Source organism: Natator depressus, chromosome 1 (assembly GCF_965152275.1).
Source record: "Natator depressus isolate rNatDep1 chromosome 1, rNatDep2.hap1, whole genome shotgun sequence".
In the NCBI taxonomy this organism is placed as follows: Eukaryota; Metazoa; Chordata; order Testudines; family Cheloniidae; genus Natator; species Natator depressus.
Window position 1 is genome coordinate 29458606 of NC_134234.1, and position 22700 is coordinate 29481305.

A 22700-nucleotide genomic window follows, 5' to 3' on the forward strand; every position below is an offset into this window, starting at 1 on the left:
GTATCTTAATTAAAACTATCTTTAGATAAAATGATTTTTCAGAAAAAAATCTATCAAAAAAATCCAATTGAAATTTTAAAAATCTGATTTTTTTTTATTATTATTTTTTTTAATCATTGATTTTTATCCACCCTGGTAGAAATTTACCCAAGGTTTACTATTTTTTTTCTCCAAAGAATGAGACATCTCACATTTCAGGAGTACTATTCTATGTGTACTCCTCCCTATGCTGCTTGCTCGATGTTATTGGAAACAAAAACCAAAAACACAAATAGAAAAAGACAGCTGCTAACATCCCCATCTAGTGGCAAGAAATATGAAACAAAGCAAAATGTTTTGTACACTTTTAGTAATAAAGGAATTAAATTAAACAGAGTATATGACTAGCTAAGAAAAAAATCTTCAGACAGTGATTTTATTCTTTAAAAATGTTTATACTTTTCTGCAATGCAACGAATTTGTCATAGCTTCATTAATACACAGAACAACATCAGCTCTTCACAGAAAATGAAATACACTGCAATACAACAGCTCTGTACAAAGCCTGTTTTGAGGCTTTAAATGGGATTTATGAGGTTCCTAATCCTTATTCTTGCTTTCTGCCCAGTAGTGAATTTCACAAAGAGCAACTCTTAAACTAAGTGGCTTTATGGAGTTAATATTTAGCCTCTCTAAAGGCTCTGTCCTCCTGGGATTCTGGAATCCTATTCCATGGACAAGAGTTCTCTTTGTGTGCTTTTGAGATAAATCATTCCTACTAGAAAAGTTGTCTGTCATGCCTAGGGGAATTCTTGTTCATGCAACTTTTTGGTCATGATTGCTGATAACTCCCCATTTCTGTGGCGGAGTTAAAATCTTTTATCTTCAAGGCCTAAATGTACAGGGCTTGATTAGAGCAGAGAACCAGCTCTGCTATGGGTAAGATTGAGCACCACTTTGTTTAAAGAACAGTTTATCGGCTTTGATTTTGCTGAAGTTACACACACAAAACTGCAGTAATACAATGGTGAATCAGGCTTAGAGGGTTTGAATTGTACTCTGCCACATTTTTTAAAAAAAGAAGAGCAGAGTGTTTCCTTTCCTGGTAAGATTTGACATTTAACATCAATCATATACGTCCATATCAGCAAGGCATCCGTTTCCAGCAATGGAATGGTTCTATTTGGAATGGTGTCAAGCTTTGGGCAGTATAGGTCAGACCGTGCTAATTTTGATGTGCTGAGTTTTGAACCAGATGAACCCAAAACCTAATCTGTGAACATCCCCAAAGACCACACACACACACACACACACACACAGAACCTCACTCATTTTAGTGTTTCACTTGCATTTTGACATTTGTTAGAAGGCTTACATCAAACTTTTGTCTGGGTCAGATTTTCTCCAGGTCTTGTACTCAAGTTTAATTGACAGGCAACATTTTTTCAGCCAAGTCTACACTACAAACTTTTGCTGGCATAGCTAGGTCAGTCAGGGGTAGAATATGATTTGTGACCAGCATAGCTGTGCTGGCAAGAAGCACTTATGTAGGTGCAGTTATACAGGCAAGACTGTGCTTTTGGCTTTTAACTCTGATGGGGGGAGGGGCATGCCATGGTGGAATAAGCTCTACTGGCAAGAGTGCTTTGGTATAAGCTGTGTCCCCGCTAGGAGTGCTTTGCCACTATGCTGGTATAGCTATGCCAGCAAAACCTTCCAGGTTTAGACCTGACCTTCGCAGTTTAATAGTCTTTGGCCTGGTTTGGAAACAGCTGTTAAGCATGAAATGCTTTTTGTTTTGCTTCATTTAAAAAAAAAAAATTTCAGTGAAAAGATTTTATGAATGGTAAAGAAATAATATAGTATAATAAATATGTAGCAATATCCATTCATTTTCTTATCCTGTTTTATTCTTTGTTATACTCTTATGCATGGGATATGCAAGGACAATGTGTCTATTTATAGTCCAATCTGACACTAGACATGACAGCCTCTGGCCCATTGACTTTAATGGCGCAGGATTGAGCCTAGAAGCCCAGCACAGATAGAAGAGATTGACTGGGAGATCCAGAGGAGGAAGGCACGTGCATATACAAAATCCTTTAATTAATCTAGTCTAGTTTTGTACTTGTAGGTCTCAGGGAAGTGGGTGTTTAGGAGGGACTTAAATGAGGAGCAGGTGATGGCCCAGCGGAGTAGCAGTGGGAGGCCGTTTATGATGCGGGAAGCAGAAGGAGGAAATGACAGAAGTAGAGGCTGTTGTTGGTGCAGGGAAAGGAGTGAGGCTGGAACGCAGTAGGAGATGACAGCTGAGCTGTTGGACTGGGCTGAGTTGTGCCTAGTGATGAAGACAAGGATAACAACTTTAAACTGGATACAGTGGACAAGGGAAAGCCAATGGAATAAGCCAAAGAAGGGAGTGATACATTGTGATTGATGGGTAAAAAATGATAATTCTGGCTGCAGCATTTTGGGCAGATGGGGAGCAGTCTGGGTACAAAGGAATCAGAGAGGAGAGGTGATTACAGCAATTGGGATGGGAAGTGACGTGAGCACAGACAAGTATTTTAACACAAGACAGAAAGGAAGAGTTGGGTTTTTCAAAGTGTTGTAATGGAAAGAGCAAAAACATTTAGTAACAGCCTGCATATAAGTGAAGGAGACAGATGAGGTTTTATTTCTAAATCCAAGCAAGCTATGAAGTGTAATTTACTCACAACTCATTGGCTATGACTCAAATTAAGAAATTATTCTCTTCAGGTTATTTTCCTAAGTTTTCTGTAGAGCAGCAGACATAATTATAGTTCTATGATCTATGTTGATATCAGTATGTGATTGTCTTTTAGCTGACAGACTAGTCCTCGGATATGTAACATTCAGTTTCACCGGATCTCCACCAGGGCTGAGTGATTCCATAATCCTTCAGAGATAGATAAGCTGACTTCCATATCTGTTTGCTGTATGGGTGTCTTTTGAATGAAACTTGATACATTGAGGTCTTGTCTTCATTAAGTGGACTTTAAGGGGCAGCTGATGGGTGCAGTTGAGATAGGAACTGGTTTTGACTCCCTGGTCCTAGAGCAGTTTTTATGACAGACTCTGGTCCACTGTATTTTAGGGCAGCCGAGAGTTCCTGAAACACCTTGGCACAAATGGCTATCTAAATTCCTGACACTGGCTGTTAATGAGGGTAACCTGCCAAAGATCTGGAGGATGTTAAAAGTGATCACACTTCTAAAATCTGGAAGGGACCCACACAATGCAGCATGCTACCAACCAATCTTTCAGCTATCTGTCATCTTCAGAGTCCTGAAGTGGCTTATCCTCCAGTGTATATCTCCAAAGGTAGAGACAACTCTCAGCATGCACCAAGTTGGCTTCCAGAAAGGCTGAAGCACACACAACAAAGTTCTAGCCCTTGTGACATATATGGAAAATGGGTTTCAACAGAACTTGAACAGGAGCTGTTTTCCAGGACCTGACAGTGGTCTATGATACAGTATGGAACACTGGTCTTCTGGTAAAACTGTCAAGAGCTCTCCCGGCATGGGTGGTGGACATTGGTGAACTTTTACTTCGTGACAGGCATTTTTGGATACAAATGGGAGATAGATGGTCTTCTCCATGCATTTGTTCTAACAGTTTACCCCAAGGCTCAGTGCTTGTGCCCATCCTGTTCAATCTGTACACAAATGATCTGCTACTGACTCAGTCACACAAGTTTATCTATGCAGATGACATCCAAATTGGAGAACATTTTGAACACTGACCTGGCCAAGATGGCAGCCTACTATAGCAGTTGTCACCTCCAACCAAGTGTGACTAAGACAGTTTTGAGCATCTTCCACATCCACAATGCAAATGCTAAATGTGATTTAGATATCTTCCTTAAAGGAAAAGGACTGAAACATGAGGCAAAACTGGTCTACCTTGGTGTCACAATGGACTGCTCTTTGACTTCCCATGACCATCTAAAAAAGATGGCTGCTAAAGTCAGGACCAGGAATAATCTAATCAACAAATTAGCTGGTTTGACATGGGGTGCAGGTGCACAAACACTTTGCACATTGGCTCTGACGCTGCACTATTTCTCAATGGAATACTGTATCCCTGTGTGGTGTCAGTCACCTCACCCTAAATTGGTTGACATCAAATTGAACTCAGCCATGTGTATCATCACAGGCACCTTGTGCCCTACTCCTATCCCATGGCTACCAATTCTGAGCAACATAGCTCCTCCACACATTCATCTCAGTGAGTCTACAGCCAGACTGGTGGAAAAAGCTATGTGCCCTTCCAGGTCTCCCATTGTGCACAGACATTTTCAGTCACCCCAGAGCATGACTTATGTTGAAGCATCTATTGTAGTCTCAACTGCCAGATCTGAATCTGTCAGCAGCAACCCTATGGCATGATGAGTGGTTGGCTAAAGACGTTTGGAAGGGTTTCCTTGTGGCTGATCTTACTGTTCGGCCACCTGGATTTGACCTGCCACTCACCTTTGGACTCTGCTGAACAGGTTCTGAACTCGCCAAGGAATATGCACAGCCAGCCTCTACAGAACAACAACCCACTTTGTCACTGTTGCTTGAGTCAGTCAATGGCACATGTCGTCAATGAGTGTCAACTGAGTAGATTTCACTGTGGCCTTAGGTCCCTTCATTGTGCTGGTGAAGCTGCTGTTGGGTTGCTTGGTCGATCCTGGAGATTCTCCCGGTCGAACGTGATCTCCGGCTGGTAACAGTCCGGTGATGCAGCAGGGCTGCTGCTAAGGCAGGCTTGCTCCCTGTCTGCTCCAGCCCCACGCCGCTCCCGGAAGTGGCCAGCACACCCCTGCGGACCGAGACAGGGTGGCAGGGGTCTCCGTGCACTGCTCCTGCCTGCAAGCACTGCCCCCGCTTCTCCCATTGGCCAGGAACGGGGAACTGCGGCCAATGGGAGCTGCAGGGGCAGTGCTTGCAGAGAGGGGCTGCGCGTGGAGCCATGTGCCCCCTTACCTGCTCCCCCAGGGACCACAGGGGCGCATTGGCCCCTTCCGGGAGCAGCGTGGGGCTGGGGCAGGCAGAGAGCCTGCCGTAGACCTGCTGCGCCACCGACCAGGAATCGCCTGAGGTAAGTGACACCTGGTGGGAGTCCGCACCCCAGCCCCCTCCTGGAGCCAGCACCCCATACTCCCTCCTGCACCCTGAATCCCCTCCTTCACCCCAACCTCCTTCTCCAGCCCTGACCCCCCCTCCCAGAGCCAGGACCCCATAACCCATCCTGCACCCCAACACTCTTCCCCAGCCTGGAGCCCCCTCCTGCACCCGATCTCCCTCCCAGAGCTTGCATCCCTCACCCCCTCCTGCACCCCATACCCCTGCCCCAGGCTCAGCCCGGAGTCCCCTCCCACACTCCATACCCCTCGACTCTAGCCCAGACTCCACACCCCCTCCCAACCCCCCGCCCCAGCCCGGTGAAAGTGAGTGAGGGTAGGGGAGAGTGAGCGACGGAGGGAGGGGGGGATGGAGTGAGTGAGGTGGGGCTTCAGGGAAGGGGCGGGGCCTCGGGGAAGGGGCAGGGTAGATCCTGGGTTGCATTTCAATTCAAAAAGTGATCTTGTGTATAAAAAGGTTGGAGACCACTGCGTTAGAAGAAGAAGAGCAGCTGAGGGACTGGACAAGTAAGCCAGCTGGGAGGATGCTTGAGGATTCTTCCAGCAGCAGGGGATTTCTGGAGTCCAGTACACATCAGCCATCCCCCCTCTCATTCCATATGTCAGGGTACTGTGGAGTAAGGGTAGTGTAGGAGACAACTATGACTGCTCTATACCAAGTGGAAACTCCCACCATGCTGAAGGAATCCCCACCTGGGCAGACCTTGTTACTTTCAAAGTAGTTCAAAAAGGGTGGATCAGAGCTCAAGATCTGCCCCTAAAGTTCCTACTGATTCCTCCACCCCACTTTAGTTCTGGAGTTTGCCCAGGTGTCTTAGGCTAAAATTCTCCCTTCCTCACTTTTCTGTTCTCTTCCAGCTGGTTACTGTCCTCACATTCTAGAGCTGGCTGTATTTTAGCGATGCTGAACATATGTGACTTTAAAGATGTCAGGATCATTCTGGATGATAGGGGCTATTTAAATGTAATAATTGTGTTCTTATCAAAGTTGTAGTCTCCAATCTGAATCCAAAAGCCATGAACAATAGTGTACTCAAAAAAAGGGTGTGTGCTGGTATCTGGTAAATTAACAGAAGTTATCTGAATAAACTGTGCTCATTCACCCCTCTCAGAATAGGTAGAGTCTTTAAAATTGCCTATATTGAACAGAATTAGTGTCCAGAGCCTTCAATTTTCTCTGCCCCCAGATTAAAACTCTCTACCCCCTCATTTCATCCCTCCAGAAAAGGCTTGGGAGATCAGACAGACCTTGCAGTGTACCCTGAAGTTCAGCGCTTGAGCTCTGATAAGCCAATGGGTAAGCAAATTACTTCGTTGGAAGCCCATCACTGAAACTTCTATCTCCAAGTTCCTCATAAACCAGAGGACGGTAGTTTGAGGACCTCCAATGATCACAGCCACATACTGCAGTTTTGAGAGAGCCTATCAAACTTCAAATTAATTTTGTCCAGGTTAAGACCAGTACCTTACATCAGTGGTCTCCAACCTTTTTACACACAAGATCACTTTTTGAATTTAAGCGCAACCCAGGATCTACCCTGCCCCTTTCAAGAAGCCCTGCCGCACTCGCTCCATCCCCCCCTCCCTCTACCACTTGCTCTCTCCCACCCTCACTCACATTCACTGGGCTGGGGCAGGGGGTTGGGATGTAGAAGGGAGTGAGGGGTGCATGCTCTGGGAGGGAGTTTGGGTGCAGGAGGGGGCTTCAGGCTGGGGCAGAGTGTTGGGTTGCAGGAGGGGATACAGGGTGCTGGCTTCGGGAGGGGGGCAGGGCTGGGGCAGGGAGTTTGGGGTGAAGGAAGGGGTTTACAGTGCAGGCTCTGGAAGGGGGCTCAGGGCTGGGGTGCGGACTCCTGCTGGGCAGCACTTACCTTGGATGGCTCCCGGTTGGTGGCACAGCGGGGCTAAGGCAGGTTCCTTGCCTGCCTCGGCCCTACTTTGCTCCCGGAAGGGGTCAACACGCCCCGGGGGGTGGCATGTTGCTCCGTGCACTGCCTCTCTCTGCAGGCACCACCCCTGCAGCTCCCATTGACTGCAGTTCCCCATTTCCAGCCAATGGGAGTTGCAGGGGTGGTGTTTGCAGGTAGGAGCAGCATGCAAAGACCCCCTCTCTCCCCGCCCCCAGGATGTGGCTCATGCTGGCCGCTTCTGGGAGCAGCATGGGGCTGGGGCAGGCAGGGAGCAAGCCTGCCTTAGCGGCAGCCGCACTACACCACCAGACTCTTAGCGGCCGGAGATTGTGATCGACTGGGGAAGTCTCCAGAATCGACCAGTCGATCGTGATCAACCAGTTGGTTACCACTGCCTTACATCATACCCAGAAATGAAATGGAAGCTAGCACAGACCATGGAGCAGAGGTGGAATGTGCTCTGAGAAATGCCACTCAAAAATGGCCAGCCATGCTCTATATAAATTTCCCCAGAGGCCCAAATAACATTGTGAAGGATGAAATATGCTTTTTGTGTGATAGGGAGATAAGGAGGCCCTCAGAGGCTTGGACCAGATTTTATCTCAGATTTCTCAGGTTAATAATGTAGTACCAAGTTCAGTTCCCAGGACTTTTCAATCTCTGATGTTATCTAAGCAAATAGTGTATTTTTCCATTCTAAACTTGAGGTACATAGTTCATTAATTACTAATATAAGCCACACAACAGGCCTGTTAATTGCTGTAGCCAGTAGTTTGGGAATGAGGAGAATTTTTTTGCTTTCATTAGACATGGGCATTCGCCAGCAGCCTGATTCTAAGTCAAACAACGACTACACTTTTGATCAGTTAAATTCCTGTACTGCCTTTTTTCCTTGGAAGTTGGTATGATTTTCCCATTGTTGGCAGTAAACACAAACATGGAATAAAACACCAACATGTTGTTTAGAACTATGATCACATACCAGAAATTGACTATACTTAATTACAGGCATCACCAGAAGTTTACAGAAGAAACTTGGAAAACTTTCCATTGAACATTATTTAATCCAATTTCTACTTAAGTCACGTGCCACAAAAATACATGGCAAATTAAAAGAAAGTTGAAAATGCAACTGCATATGTAAGAACTAACTTAATCAAACCTGCCACAATATAAAATTTGCTACCAACTTTTAGGATTGCACATAAATTACTGGTAACTTAACAAATTCTAGTTTCTTCCATGTGAATATCATGCAATAGCACTGATTCTTGCCCTCACAGATAATACTTTTACATTATCAATAATGTCATCCATAAAAGTTGACAGGCTAAATTCAGATGTGACATAAGCGATGGTGCAAGTTACATGTTGATAAATTCCAATTATCTTATTACTTATGTGTAGTGTAGTAGCTAAGGAACATGAACAGAACAACACTAACTGGATTGTAACACAGGTAGTGTCCATGCTTTCCCATGTTTTTATACCGCACAATGGTGACCTAAGCTTAACTGGGGTTCTGAGGAGCACTACTGCTATATAAGGAAGTAAGGCATTGTGGAAGCTCCTTCTTTGGAGATTTTCAAAAGGAGGCTGGATAGCCATCTGTCTTGGATGGTTTAGATACAACAAATCTTGCATCTTGGTGCGGGGTTAGACTAGGTCAGTGGTTCTCAGTCTTCATGACTACTGTACCCCTTTCAAATGTCTGATTTGTCTTGCGTACCCCAAGTTTCATCTCACTTTAAAATTACTTGCTTACAAAAATCAGACAAAAATGCAAAAGTGTCAGAGCACACTAGTACTGAAATTGGTTACTTTCTCACTTTTACCATGTAATTATAAAATAAATCAACTGGAATATAAATGTTGTACTTACATTTCAGTGTATAGCGTACAGAGCAGTATAAACAAGTAAGAAATTTTAGTTTGTACTGGCTTTGCTAGTGCTTTTTATGTAGCCTGTTGTAAAACTAGGCAAATATCTAGATGAGTTGATGTACTCCCGGAAGACCTCTGCATACCCCCGAGTACATGTACTCCTGGTTGAGAACCACTGGACTAGAGGACCCGTGCGGTCCCTTCTAACCCTATGGTGCTATGATTCTATTTCAGTTTCAGCTCCCCGTCGTTATGATTATTTTATTCTGGTAATGCCTAGAGACCCAGTCAAGGCCTAGTGGTGCTAGGCACTGTACAGACATGTATAGCAAAAATATTCTCTCTCATCTCATTCTTAAATTGTAAGCTCTTTGCATAGATACAACAGATGGGGGAAGCAAGGAAACAGTGAGACCATCTATAAGTACCTACTTGGCTTGGGGAACAAAACTTTGATAGTGGGCTCTTCAGTCTAGCGGACAAAGCTATAACAAGAGACAATGGCTGGAATTTGAAGCAAGACAAGTTCCGACTAGAAATAAGGCACATAAATAAATAAGCTTTAATAAGCTTTTAAATAAGCTTTTAACACTGACAGCAATTAGCCATTGGAACAACTTATTAAGGGTTGTGATGGATTCTCCATCACTGGCAATTTTTAAACCAAGATTGGATGGTTCCACCCCCCCCACACTCCCCCCCTTAAAAGATCTGCTCTAGTTCAATCAAATTAATCCAGGGAAGTTCTATGGCATGTGTTACACAAGAGGTCATACTAGATCAGTGGTTCTCAGCCAGGGTACATGTACCCCTGAGGGTACGCCGAGGTCTTCCAGGAGGTACTCATCTAGATCAGTGTTTCTCAACCTGTGGATTGCAGCCCCCAGGGGAGGGGAGTCATGGGATGTGTTGGGGGGGGGGGCTCACAAGTGCAGGGCTGGCATTAGCAAAAGTGGATGGGAACCTGGGAGGCAGTGACCATGAAATGGTCGAGTTCAGGATCCTAGCACAAGGAAGAAAGGAGAGCAGCAGAATACAGACCCTGGACTTCAGAAAAGCAGACGTTGACTCCCTTGGGAACGGATGGGCAAGATCCCCTGGGAGAATAACACGAGGGGGAAAGGAGTCCAGGAGAGCTGGCTGTATTTTAAAGAATCCTTATTGAGGTTACAGGGACAAACCATCCCGATGTGTAGAAAGAATAGTAAATATGGCAGGCGACCAGCTTGGCTTAACAGTGAAACCCTTGCTGCTCTTAAATACAAAAAAGAAGCTTACAAGAAGTGGAAGATTGGACAAATGAATAGGGATGAGTATAAAGATATTGCTCGGGCTTGCAGGAGTGAAATCAGGAAGGCCAAATCACACCTGGAGTTGCAGCTAGCAAGAGTAACAAGAAGGGTTTCTTCAGGTATGTTAGCAACAAGAAGAAAGTCAAGGAAAGTGTGGGCCCCTTACTGAATGAGGGAGGCAACCTAGTGACAGAGGATGTGGAAAAAGCTAATGTACTCAATGCTTTTTTTGCCTCTGTCTTCACGAACAAGTTCAGCTCCCAGACTACTGCACTGGGCAGCACAGCATGTGGAGAAGGTGACCAGCCCTCTGTGGAGAAAGAAGTGATTCGGGACTATTTAGAAAAGCTGGAAGAGCACAAGTCCATGGGGCCGGATGCGTTGCATCCGAGAGTGCTAAAGGAGTTGGCGGATGTGATTGCAGAGCCATTGGCCATTATCTTTGAAAACTCATGGCGATTGCGGGAAGTCCCAGATGACTGGAAAGAGGCTAATGTAGTGCCCACCTTTAAAAAAGGGAAGAAGGAGGATCCTGGGAACTACAGGCCAGTCAGCCTCACCTCAGTCCCTGGAAAAATCATGGAGCAGGTCCTCAAGGAATCAATTCTGAAGCACTTAGAGGAGAGGAAAGTGATCAGGAACAGTCAGCATGGATTCACCAAGGTCAAGTCATGCCTGACTAATCTAATTGCCTTCTGTGACGAGATAACTGGCTCTGTGGATGAGGAGAAAGCAGTGGACGTGTTGTTCCTTGACTTTAGCAAAGCTTTTGACACGGTCTCCCACAGTATTCTTGCCAGCAAGTTAAAGAAGTATGGGCTGGATGGATGGACTATAAGGTGGATAGAAAGCTGGCTAGATTGTCTGGCTCAACAGGTAGTGATCAATGGCTCCATGTCTAGTTGGCAGCCGGTATCAAGTGGAGTGCCCCAGGGGTCGGTCCTCGGGCCGGTTTTGTTCAATATCTTCATAAATGATCTGGAGGATGGTGTGGATTGCACTCTCAGCAAGTTTGCAGATGACACTAAACTGGGAGGAGTGGTAGATACTCTGGAGGGCAGGGATAGGATACAGAGGGACCTAGACAAATTGGAGGATTGGGCCAAAAGAAATCTGATGAGGTTCAACAAGGACAAGTGCAGAGTCCTGCACTTAGGACGGAAGAATCCAATGCACCGCTACAGACTAGGGACCGAATGGCTCGGCAGCAGTTCTGCAGAAAAGGACCTAGGGGTTACAGTGGACGAGAAGTTGGATATGAGTCAACAGTGTGCCCGTGTTGCCAAGAAGGCCAATGGCATTTTGGGATGTATACGTAGGGGCGTTGCCAGCAGATCGAGGGACGTGATCATTTCCCTCTATTCGACATTGGTGAGGCCTCATGTGGAGTACTGTGTCCAGTTTTGGGCCCCACACTACAAGAAGGATGTGGAAAAATTGGAAAGAGTCCAGCGGAGGGCAACAAAAATGATTAGGGGTCTGGAACACAGGACTTATGAGGAGAGGCTGAGGGAACTGGGGATGTTTAGTCTTCAGAAGAGAAGAATGAGGGGGGATTTGATAGCTGCTTTCAACTACCTGAGAGGTGGTTCCAGAGAGGATGGTTCTAGACTATTCTCAGTGGTAGAAGAGGACAGGACAAGGAGTAATGGTCTCAAGTGGCAGTGGGGGAGGTTTAGGTTGGATATTAGGAAAAACTTTTTCACTAGGAGGGTGGTGAAACACTGGAATGCGTTACCTAGGGAGGTGGTAGAATCTCCTTCCTTGGAAGTTTTTAAGGTCAGGCTTGACAAAGCCCTGGCTGGGATGATTTGATTGGGGATTGGTCCTGCTTTGAGCAGGGGGTTGGACTAGATGACCTCCTGAGGTCCGTTCCAACCCTGATATTCTATGATTCTATGATAGGGGGCAAGGAGGGCAATTGCCCAGGGCCCCGCACCACAGGGGGGCCACACAAAGCTAAGTTACATGCTTCAGCCCCAGGTGGCAGGGGCTTGAGCTTTAGACAAGGCTCATAAGTGGAAAAAAACAGGCTCAAGTATCATACTGAAATGTAACTACAATAATTATATTCCAATTGATTTATAATTTTACAGTAGAAATGAAAACATAAGCAATTTTTCAGTACCAGTGTGCTGTGACACTTTTGTATTTTTATGTCTGACTTTGTAAGCAAGTAGTTTTTAAGTGAGGTGAAACTCGGGGGTACACAAGACAAATCAGACTCTTGAAAGGGGTACAGTAGTCTGGCAAGGTTGAAGACCCCTGGACTAGATGATCACAGTGGTCTCATCTGGCCTTAGAATCTATGAATTAGTGTGATAGATAGCTGTTTTAGCACCCCACATTTATAAATGTTGCAGGTCAAATCTCAGGAGAGTTTTGAATTTGAGTGCTATTCTGGCAAAAAAAATCTTCTGTAGTGTCTTTACTAATTCCTCCCTACGTACCCCTTACAGTGCAAGAGCTAGAAGCTGGGGCACTGTAAGAAGTAAGAGGGGGAGGCTTTGTCAAGAACAAACTTGCTCCATATATACATTCAGCAGGTTTTTTCAGGCAAATTCACACCCAGCTGCTTACTCTACTTGAACATGATTAAATAATTAGCATTGATATTTCCTGCAGCTGGAGAGATTTATTCTCTAAATTGCCCACAGTTCCTGCCCATGCTTGGGCAGCTAGGATATAAGAATTTAGCCTAGTTTCAGAGTAACAGCCGTGTTAGTCTGTATTCGCAAAAAGAAAAGGAGTACTTGTGGCACCTTAGAGACTAACCAATTTATTTGAGCATAAGCTTTCGTGAGCTAGCTGTAGCTCATGAAAGCTTATGCTCAAATAAATTGGTTAGTCTCTAAGGTGCCACATGTACTCCTTTTCTTTTTGAGAATTTAGCCTAGTGAGAGATAACAGTGCTTGGTTGACAAAGAACCCTGCAGGCTAGAAAAGTAAAGGTAAGTGGAAGAAATAGTTGTCCTAAAGTCCAGTGCTTTTCTATCTGCTTTATGAGGATTCTGAAAGATTCTCCTGCTTAGAAAGTTTTTGAGAAGGTCAAACTCTGAGGAATGATGATATATTTATTGCTATAGTAGGACCAGTTAAACTAGTTCTAATCAATACCATAATCTTATGGAATAAAAAAAAAAAGCCAGCAAAATTCAATAGAATGACCCTCCTTAGAAAACTACCCTCCTTGAAGCTGGTGTCAATACCATACCTGAATGCTATATTAACCTTCCACTCTATTTAAGCAATATCTTAGGTACTGCTGTGATGATGCAAACTATATAAAAGCCAGACATCTTCCTCTACTCCTGCTCTGTTTCTATACTTGTCTCCATTAGATGGACACAAGCAGCCTTTAGGACGATCATTATGCTATTCAGATTTTCTAAAAGTGGTTCTCAAGTTGAATCACAAGATAACATCCTATCTTGCCAATACACATCCTTGATAAAATCTAGTCATTAGTTATGGAGCTGCCACCAGGAAGAAAGTGTTTCTCTTAAATAAGACAAAGACTGACATTGTTAACCAGGAACTGCCAGCATAGCTTATTTTTAAAAACAATGTAAGAAGAGATGAATCTCAAGAATCCATTTTGAAACCAGCTAAATCTAAAGGGTAGCTGTAATACCCGAGTGGAAATTCAGTTAGATTCATCTAGGGACTATCGGTTTAACTGGTCTCTCCTATGAACTCTCTACATTTGCTCTTTCTCAAAACCTAAATGGTCAGCTACAACCACCTGAGAATTTGCTACTGGAATTTCCACTAGGCTGGAAATCTCTCCTTATGTGTGAAAGGAAGCAAAACCAAATGGTAGAAACCACATTTCAGGAAGCTATCCCAAATTAGTCTGTTGGGTCATTCAGGGATCTGCACATGTCAAGGAGAACAGGAAGATAAGGGAACAGACACTCATCAGCATGGACCCCCATGTATTCAAGCTGGAGTGATAGGAATGAAGAGTATTTCACGAAGATATAATAAATTAACATTGCCACAGAATGCCGGAATTTGGTACCGTTATGCTGTGGAGAACATAAGGTCTTGATCATAAGCCATTGTCTTGAAAAGGGTACAGTGAAGAGCTCACTGGGGTGCAGTGCACAAATGGAATGGAGAAGGACAGGGAAAAAAACAAGGTCATTCATACTAGGTTCAGTGATTAAGTGAAGGTAAAGCTTGGTCCACTGTGTATATTTCTCCTATTAGAGAGGGGACAAACACTTGAGATGAACCTAGAGAATTAAGTGCTATGAAGCAAGCTGAGAATCCCAGGATTGAGTAAATATAGGACCCATTGAGTCCAAAACTCCCATGGATTTCAGTGACCAGCACTAGGACATATCAAGAATGAGGTACCTATCACCTCTGTTAGCAATCACTTGCGGTCAGGATTGAGGCATATTGAGAGGACAAGAAGAGAACAGTAACTACTGGATAACTTAATGATAATGATTCCTTTGTTAGTTCGGGAGGTGCTAATTTAGCAATTTTTATATATTGCTACTGTAGATGATTTAACACTATTCTTATTATGGGAAGGAGTGGGTTTTGTAGATTTAGTAGATAACATGCTTTCCTGATCTCAAGAAACTGCGGGGTTTGTTTTCATTTTTGATTTTGTTGAGGCACTGAAAAGAAGTTTTGAGCTATACTAGTTCAGGCTGGTGTGCCATTAAAAAAATAGAACTAGTTGGGAATGTTTCAATGAAAGCTTTTTTGTAGAAAAATGCCAATTTGTCAAAACTAACCCTTTTAGTATAAAACAGCATGCGGTCAGTCTTGATGAATTTCTTGACTTTAAATTTTTGAAGTTGCCAAGTGTGAAACAGCTTTTCATTTAGAAATAAACGAATTAGAATTTTAAAAGATAATCAAAATTGAAACAATTTTCAAGTACTGAAACAAAGTGTTTTGGGGGACTCAATCTGTATTTTTGAATGGTTCATAATTTTTTTCAAGTCTTTGCCTTTTTGCCCTGATTTGGGATGGGAATACTTTTCAAAATCTCAAAAGTTTAGGGCAGGAAAACAGGTTGTTTTTATTTGTTTGCGGGGGGGGGGGGGAGGGAGGGGTTGACCAGCTCTATTAAAAAAAGAGCTGAAAGAATTTGGATTGCTTTTTGCTGCTTTAGTTCAAGATCTCAGAACAAATCTGGAGGCATGGTGGCGAGCCTTAATAAATGAAGTGTGGGCACATATCTCACACTGATTTTTCCCCGCTCAGGCAAGTATAGTAAATAAATATTAACCCACAAGCTTCTTGCAGAAATCAATGTAGTATACAAATGGAGATAATGATACAGACCTGTTGTGAAAGGGAATGCACACCACCTAGTGGTCAGGAAGGGGTGAAGGAGGTTGTCTTCTTTCCAGGCATCCCATTTTCCTACTGCTCCACCCTATGGTTGTTGGTCCTTCCAGTGAGTCTGCCCTTCAGCTGCATCGTGTACTCAAGGCTGCCCCTTTCAGGATCTGTACAAGGAGTCCAACAGTGGGAGAACCTTTGGCATTAAGTAGGAGGCCTCAGGACTCCTTCCTCTTGGGTCAAGATCTCACAGCCCAAAACCTTTCATCTTCAGGGTCTTCTCCCTCCAGCTAGGATCCCCATGTTAAAGATAGGTCTCTGTAGTTGTCCCTCCGTAGAGGTTGGCAGGGGAGCCCAGACCCATGCTTTCCACCAGGTTCCAATTTAGTGTCCACTGGTTGGCAGTGAAGTCTTACACCCTCGGTGTTATGCAGCTACATTGCAGAATCACTTCCTGCCAGCCTCTTCTCTTCCCACAGGGTAAAGACCTAAAAGACAAAGATAAATCTCTGCCCTTCAAAGAGTCACAGGTCCCTTCTTTGAAGGCTTAGGTCACTATAACCAGGCCTTAGTCAGCGGGAACTCTCATGGGGCTCTCTCTCAGAAGCTCAGACCATAGGGCAGCTCACCTCCACAGCCTGTCTCCCTGCCACTGAGCTACCCTGGGCAACTCCTCTGTTCCCCTTGTTAAACTCCTCCTCCAGCCTGTGCAGGCTTTTCAGGTGCAGTGGGTTGAGGCTGTCTGGGCTTAGAGCAGCTGTTTAACCTCTTCCTTTCCATTGTGGGGTTTGTACACCCCATCCTACCTCCTTTGTAAAGCACTTTGAGATCTATTGATGCATAAGTGCTATATAAGAGCTTATTATTATTATTATTATAGCTGAATCCCTGTAACATGTCCGTTGCCATTCTGAACACACATTTGTCCAAATGGATGTGAGGGTTAAAAACTGATTGTGCATATGGAGATTATCAAGAAGTGAATAGCTTGCTTGTAATTGATCTTGCAGATCTTCAGATTTGAACTCCCAGCCATAGCAGAATGTATAATCTTGCTTGCTTTTCATTTTAAGTGACTCAAGTGGATGGAACTTCCACCAATTCCCTTGGGAGACTATTGTACAGTTTAATATTAAGCACTTATTAGCTTTCTGTTGAGGTCAATATCAAAAATTTGTCCTGAGAGTTAAAGTTAATGGGCTAGATCCTCAACTGGGGTAAATCAGCATAACTCCATCACCACTAGCTGAGGATCTGGCCTAAAGTATTTGGATAATCATGAGTTGTCTGAAAGGAGCTGGTTTGCAGACAATTGGTCTCTAAGCGCAGAGGGGTGAGAGGAAGAATAGACAGTTTTTAGAGAGAAGTTTCCTTTTTCACAGTCATTAAGCTTAGACGAACCTGCCTTTCCAAGCTCTCAAAGCAGTCAGTGAGGTTTGCTTTACTCCCATGTTCTTTCTATTTTTTAAAATATCTTGTTTTGTTTTTAATAAGATAATGTGTCTTTCACTGCTGCTTGGGTCACTTCCTGCAGGTTGCCTCAAAGAGAAGTTAACACTTCATCCTCTAATATGAGGTAATGAAGGGTACAGGTCTCTGGAGCCTAATTCCTCCTCATAGGGCTCTGTTAGTAAGGACTCTGACAGAGGTTTCTTTTTTTAGATGTTGTGTTGCAAGGTGCTGCAGCCAGGCAAATGCAAGGGAGAAACTTAATGACAGCAGTGCCCGTGACATGGAGATTTACTCCTTCTGCCTGTGCTTCAGGATCAGAGCATGAGCTGATTGCATGAAAGTAACCATCCCTTTCCTTTTCCCTGAATTCTAGGGTTGACATGTGGTGTACAGATGTGTGTGATGCAGACTTCTGAAATATGATTTGCTGACCCAAGTTTGCCAGGTTTTTGGGATGGGTTGTGCAGTCCTACATAAGGCTGGCTGGGTCTGGCTCAGATGTCTTAATGAGAGAGAAAGGAAGTAGCAGAAAAATATGAGAATGTGGAAGGGAATATTAATTACAAGTAAATCACTGAAGAACTGAGGAGACTGAGGTCAGCCTGTGCTCAAACCAGTAGCTTAATTTGCATCCTAATTTTGGCATTTTCTACCTTTGATACAATCTAAGGTCCCAGATGGATCTGCATGGGTTGACCCTAGTGTCTGGATAGAGACCCATTGGCTTCAGTGGGACAGATCCTTCTGTGATGGCCACCCTCATAGCTGAAGTGCTAGGGATTGAACCCAGGGACTTCTAGAGCTAAAAGCTTAAGCTGCTACCGCTTGAGGGAAAGAGCAAGGCTATATGGCTGCAGAATATAATACCTCCTTCTTCTGTGTGGATTGGCATAGAAGGGCATCAGTAACACAGAATGGTCTTCACTACGGGGAGATCGACGTTGCTGCAATCTATGCAGCAGAGATCAATTTAGCGGGTCTAGTGAAGACCCGCCAAATCGATGGCAAAGCACTCTCCGGTTGACCCCAGTACTCCAGCTCCCCGAGAAGGTTAAGGTAAGTCGATGGGAGAGCATCTCCCATTGATACAGTGCAGTGAAGACACCGGGGTAAGTCGACCTAAGCTATGTCGACTCCAGCTACGTGAATAATGTAGCTGGAGTCGACGTAGCTTAGGTCAACTTACACTGTAGTGAAGACAAGCCCTCACTAGTGGATTACATACTTCCTCTGCTCAAAGGAAGCTTATCCAGAGCCTCTGAGGCCCACAGTGGTTCAAATCCAAACAAGCCCCACTTATGTGACAGCCACCTGCCTGGCTGATATATTAGGATTGAACCAGCACCCTCTTGAGCTAAAAGCATAAGTTACTATGGCTTAAGCTAAAGCTTTGAGGGTAAGACTCTACCATCTCATATACTCTAGATTGTCACAAAGGGGGACCTGTAACACTCAACAGTTACACTACCACCACTGGAATCTCAGTGAAGTCAATGGAGCACTGCACCAGCTCAAGATTCCACCCCGGAAAACTCATGATAGGTTCATGACCTAAGATTTCAAAATGAAATAAAATGGATCAAATTTCACAAGACATTTAAGAGACAGCATACACCCTAAGTGCCTAGACCTTTCTCTTCCTTCCACCTAGTGCTACTGCACATGAATCAGTGGTTCTCAGCCAGGGTTACCTGTACCCCTGGGAGTACACAGAGGTCTTCCAGGGGGTACATCCACTCATCTAGATATTTGCCTAATTTTACATTAGGCTACATAGAAAGCACTAATAAAATCAGTACAAACTAAAATTTCATATAGACAATGATTTGTTGATTCTGCTCTATGTACTATACGCGGAAATGTAAGTACAATATTTATATTCCAATTGATTTATTATATAGCTATATGGTAAAAATGAGAAGGGAAGCAATTTTTCAGTACTAGTGTGCTGTGACACTTTTGTATTTTTATGACTGATTTTGTACGCAAGTAGTTTTTAAGTGAGGTGAAACTTGGGGGTACACAAGACAAATCAGATTCCTGAAGGGTACAGTAGTCTGGAGAGGTTGAGAGTCACTACGCTGACTCATGTGGAAGCTTTTGTACTTAATGTCCTGAATAATGGAGAAGGAAGGTCCTACATTTATAAAGTAATAAGAAAAGGAGTACTAGTGGCACCTTAGAGACTAACCAATTTATTTGAGCATAAGCTTTCGTGAGCTACAGCTCACTTCAACGATGAAGTGAGCTGTAGCTCATGAAAGCTTATGCTCAAATAAATTGATTAGTCTCTAAGGTGCCACTAGTACTCCTTTTCTTTTTGCGAATACAGACTAACACGGCTGTTACTCTGAAACCTTATAAAGTAATGTAATCCAGGCCTGCTTGGTGTGGTGCTCTATCCCCATCTAGTGGCACCTAGACCATCCAGAGACTGAAGAGTCATGTGGCTTCTAGCTCATGCAATAGAGGCTCATACACTAAGTTTCAAAGGTCCCAGGTTTGATCCCCCATGACGGGGGTCTGTTGCAGTGCTTAATTTGCTCTAACATTGGCAGTTTATAGCTTAGGTACCCCTGGGCTTGCTGTATCAGTTGTGAATGTAAAAAAATTGCTTGAGCTTCGTAACCTCCTTCATTACAAATTGAGCACTGGTCTGTCAGTGTTGCAATTACAGTTGTGGTCATGAGTAAACAACCCCAAACATTGGCTTTTGGGCTGCCTTGCTTGTTCTCGGTATAACAGAACAAAAAGTGAAGGAAAAAAATCAACATCAGCAGAAGTTGATGTAAATGCAGGCCCATTGCAACTTTAAAATAAAAGTTCATTATCTATTCTCCCCTTTTGAGGCTTCAATTCAGCAAAGCTGTTGAGCACATGCTTAACTTCAGTAATCTCATCTCTATTCAGCAACTTTGAGCGCATGCTTAAGTCCCACTGAAGTAAAAGTTAAGGCACATGCTTACGTGCTTTACTGAATCGGGCCGTCAAAGTAGCATGAGAACACAGTTCAAATAAACTAGAGGGGCCTGAACAGAATTCCAGCTCTCAAATGATCTCTGATCTTGGGGAACATATGGCTCCCTATAGGCCCTGATGCAAGAAAGAGCTTGAAATGCTTAAGCATTGCCGTGAATGAGGATGCTTTCTTGAATCAAGACCATAGGCAGTGTGTGACTCTTGTGTTTGGGGAGGCTGGGCACAAGTGCCAGAAGCTCCCTAGAAGCCGTACTACAAAGGCGGTGGACCAGCACACCTCCAAAGGGAGATGTGACGCATTTGGCATTTCTTGTCCATCTGGCATTTCTGGCCCCATTTTGGGAGGGTTAGCCTCCCCAACTCTCTTATACCTGCCACCCATGGTCAAGACTGTGGTTTGTGCGCTCTCTGTGGTGGAGACTCTTTCTAGTTATCTGAGACAGGTAGTACATTTTGGGCAGTATGTAAATTAGAAATAACACTCTGGATCTGGATCTGAACTTCATGACTTAGACCTCTGAAGCAAACAAACAGTTAACAAATATCCTCGTAAAGCTATCACATCTGAAAAAAGACTTATAACTGAGTCATAGAAATTGGAACTAATCTAGGGTCAGATCCAGAGCCCACTGCAGTTACTAGAAAGTCTCTCATTGATTACAGTGGGTTTTGATTCAAGCCCAGAACAGGAATGCCCCCAACAGTATATTAATTACTATTTTTTTGAGGTTTGTTTCATAATTCCCAGGTAATGGGGCTTCCACCACTTCCTTGGGACCTTATTCCACAATTCAACGTATTTCAGTGTCAGGATGTATTTTCTGGTATCCGTCCTAAATTTTCCTTTCCTTAATTTTATCCATTTACTCTGAATTATACCAGACGAAAATATTCTTTTCACTCCTTGGTTATTACATCCTTCAAATATTTTACCAACAAAGAAAAGATTTATATGACTATAATACATTAAAATTTTAATACTTATTCTCAGCAAACACCTCGCCAATCCAGCAGAACCCTTAAATAGTGCCTATTGATTTCACAGGCATACGCTAAAGGTAAACCTGCCGTTAAGTGCTTTGTCAAGCTCTTTGAGGTGACCAGACGTCCCGATATTATTGGGACCATCACCATTCCAATATCAGGGGCTCTGTTTTATATATGTAACTATACTTCCCCTTCCCTCTCCCCCCAAAAAAGTAACCCGATTTTTCACACTTGCTATCTGGTCACCCTAAACTGGGGCCATAATTGGGAAACCAGAGGAAAAACAATATATATTTGGTACTTGCATAGCCTGATTTGCCCAGTAGATGGCAGCTGAACCCCACACTGTAAACCACTATCAATGTAATTTTAATGTGTCTTAGTTTTCATTGCTGAAGTGATTGTTAATTAATACATACCTCTGTGTTTTCATCAGCACTGGTCAGATGAGGTCACTTTGACCTTGATTAATAAAATGTGTAATCATTTTGGAAATATTTGAAGTCAGAGACCTGTCAAGTGGTGTTTTTTTTTTTCTTTTCTGTAATCAATAAAACAAAATCTAAATTGCAAATCATGCAGGCTCCATTCCAATGCATGTTTTAAATTTTTGTGTGTTTGATTTACACTTTCTGAAAATGATTTGCAAATGTCATTACAGATATGAGAAAATAAGCCAAATTTGCCCTTTCTTGTTACTTTTTAAGGAGAATAAGTAATGTAAAAGTACTGAAAATTATTGCTGCCACAAAACATGGCATTAATCGAATGCCTTTCAGTAAAGTACTCTGTGCTTTTGGCAGGTTCCCAAGCAAGTTTGTAGACTTTTCGCTTTCTCAGTTTAAATGTTCAGAAAGTGAGGTCTAGGCTGAGAAGTCATCTCGTACAGTGCAATGACCCTGGCAGGCCTCCAGAGTGCAGTGCTTACTGTGCCATCTTCTACATGACATGTTCAGACCAGCACCTCCAGTACTGTAGAAATAGGACTAAATTCTCTGGTGTTGTATAGTGACGCTGCTCCATTGCCAATTGCCAGTTTGCACCAGCAGAGAATCTGGGCCCAAGTATTTTATTTAATGTTTGATGAGCTTATGAAAAAAGGTGGTGGAGGAATAATAATGTCATACCCTATAGTCTAAGACAGCATACTCCTTCTATTATTCATCTGTTTATGAGAAAAAGGTCCACTCAGTTCTTGTTCTCTCTGGGGGAAGAATTATAGAAATGTGCTTGGAGACTTACTCTTTTCTAGGTAATCCACAATTTTCTATATTATATACAATGATGGAAGAAGTTGAACCATGACGGAGTTTTTTCTGACATTGTTTTCAGCATCTCCATATTCCCACTATTTGTGTGAGTTTAATGCATAATTTCAGTTATTGTGTAAGAAATTGCCTAGCTCTTAATAACTTGCTAATTGTTTCTCTTTTGTGTGTTGAATCTTCCACAGTATTTTATAAAAGTAAAATATTTGCTTAGCAGAATGTTGCAGAAAAGAAATATATTTTTAACAGAACACCTAGAAAACTAAAAGAAAAGGAGGACTTGTGGCACCTTAGAGACTAACAAATTTATCTGAGCATAAGCTTTCGAGAGCTACAACTCACTTCATCAAATGCATTGGAATGCATCCGATGAAGTGAGCTGTAGCTCACGAAAGCTTATGCTCAGATAAATTTGTTAGTCTCTAAAGTGCCACAAGTCCTCCTTTTCTTTTTGCAGATACAGACTAACACGGCTGCTACT

General features: G+C 43.4%; 1 protein-coding gene across 1 annotated transcript in view; it reads right to left on the bottom strand.

Moving 5' to 3' along the window:
• Positions 1–6088: 6088 nt before the first annotated feature.
• The window catches only part of LOC141993935 (uncharacterized), an 89760-nt gene continuing 73148 nt past the window's right edge, over positions 6089–22700 (bottom strand). The window contains exon 3 of the mRNA XM_074967858.1: positions 6089–6136. Coding sequence (XP_074823959.1) covers positions 6089–6136 — 48 coding nt within the window. The remainder of the gene's footprint in view (positions 6137–22700) is intronic.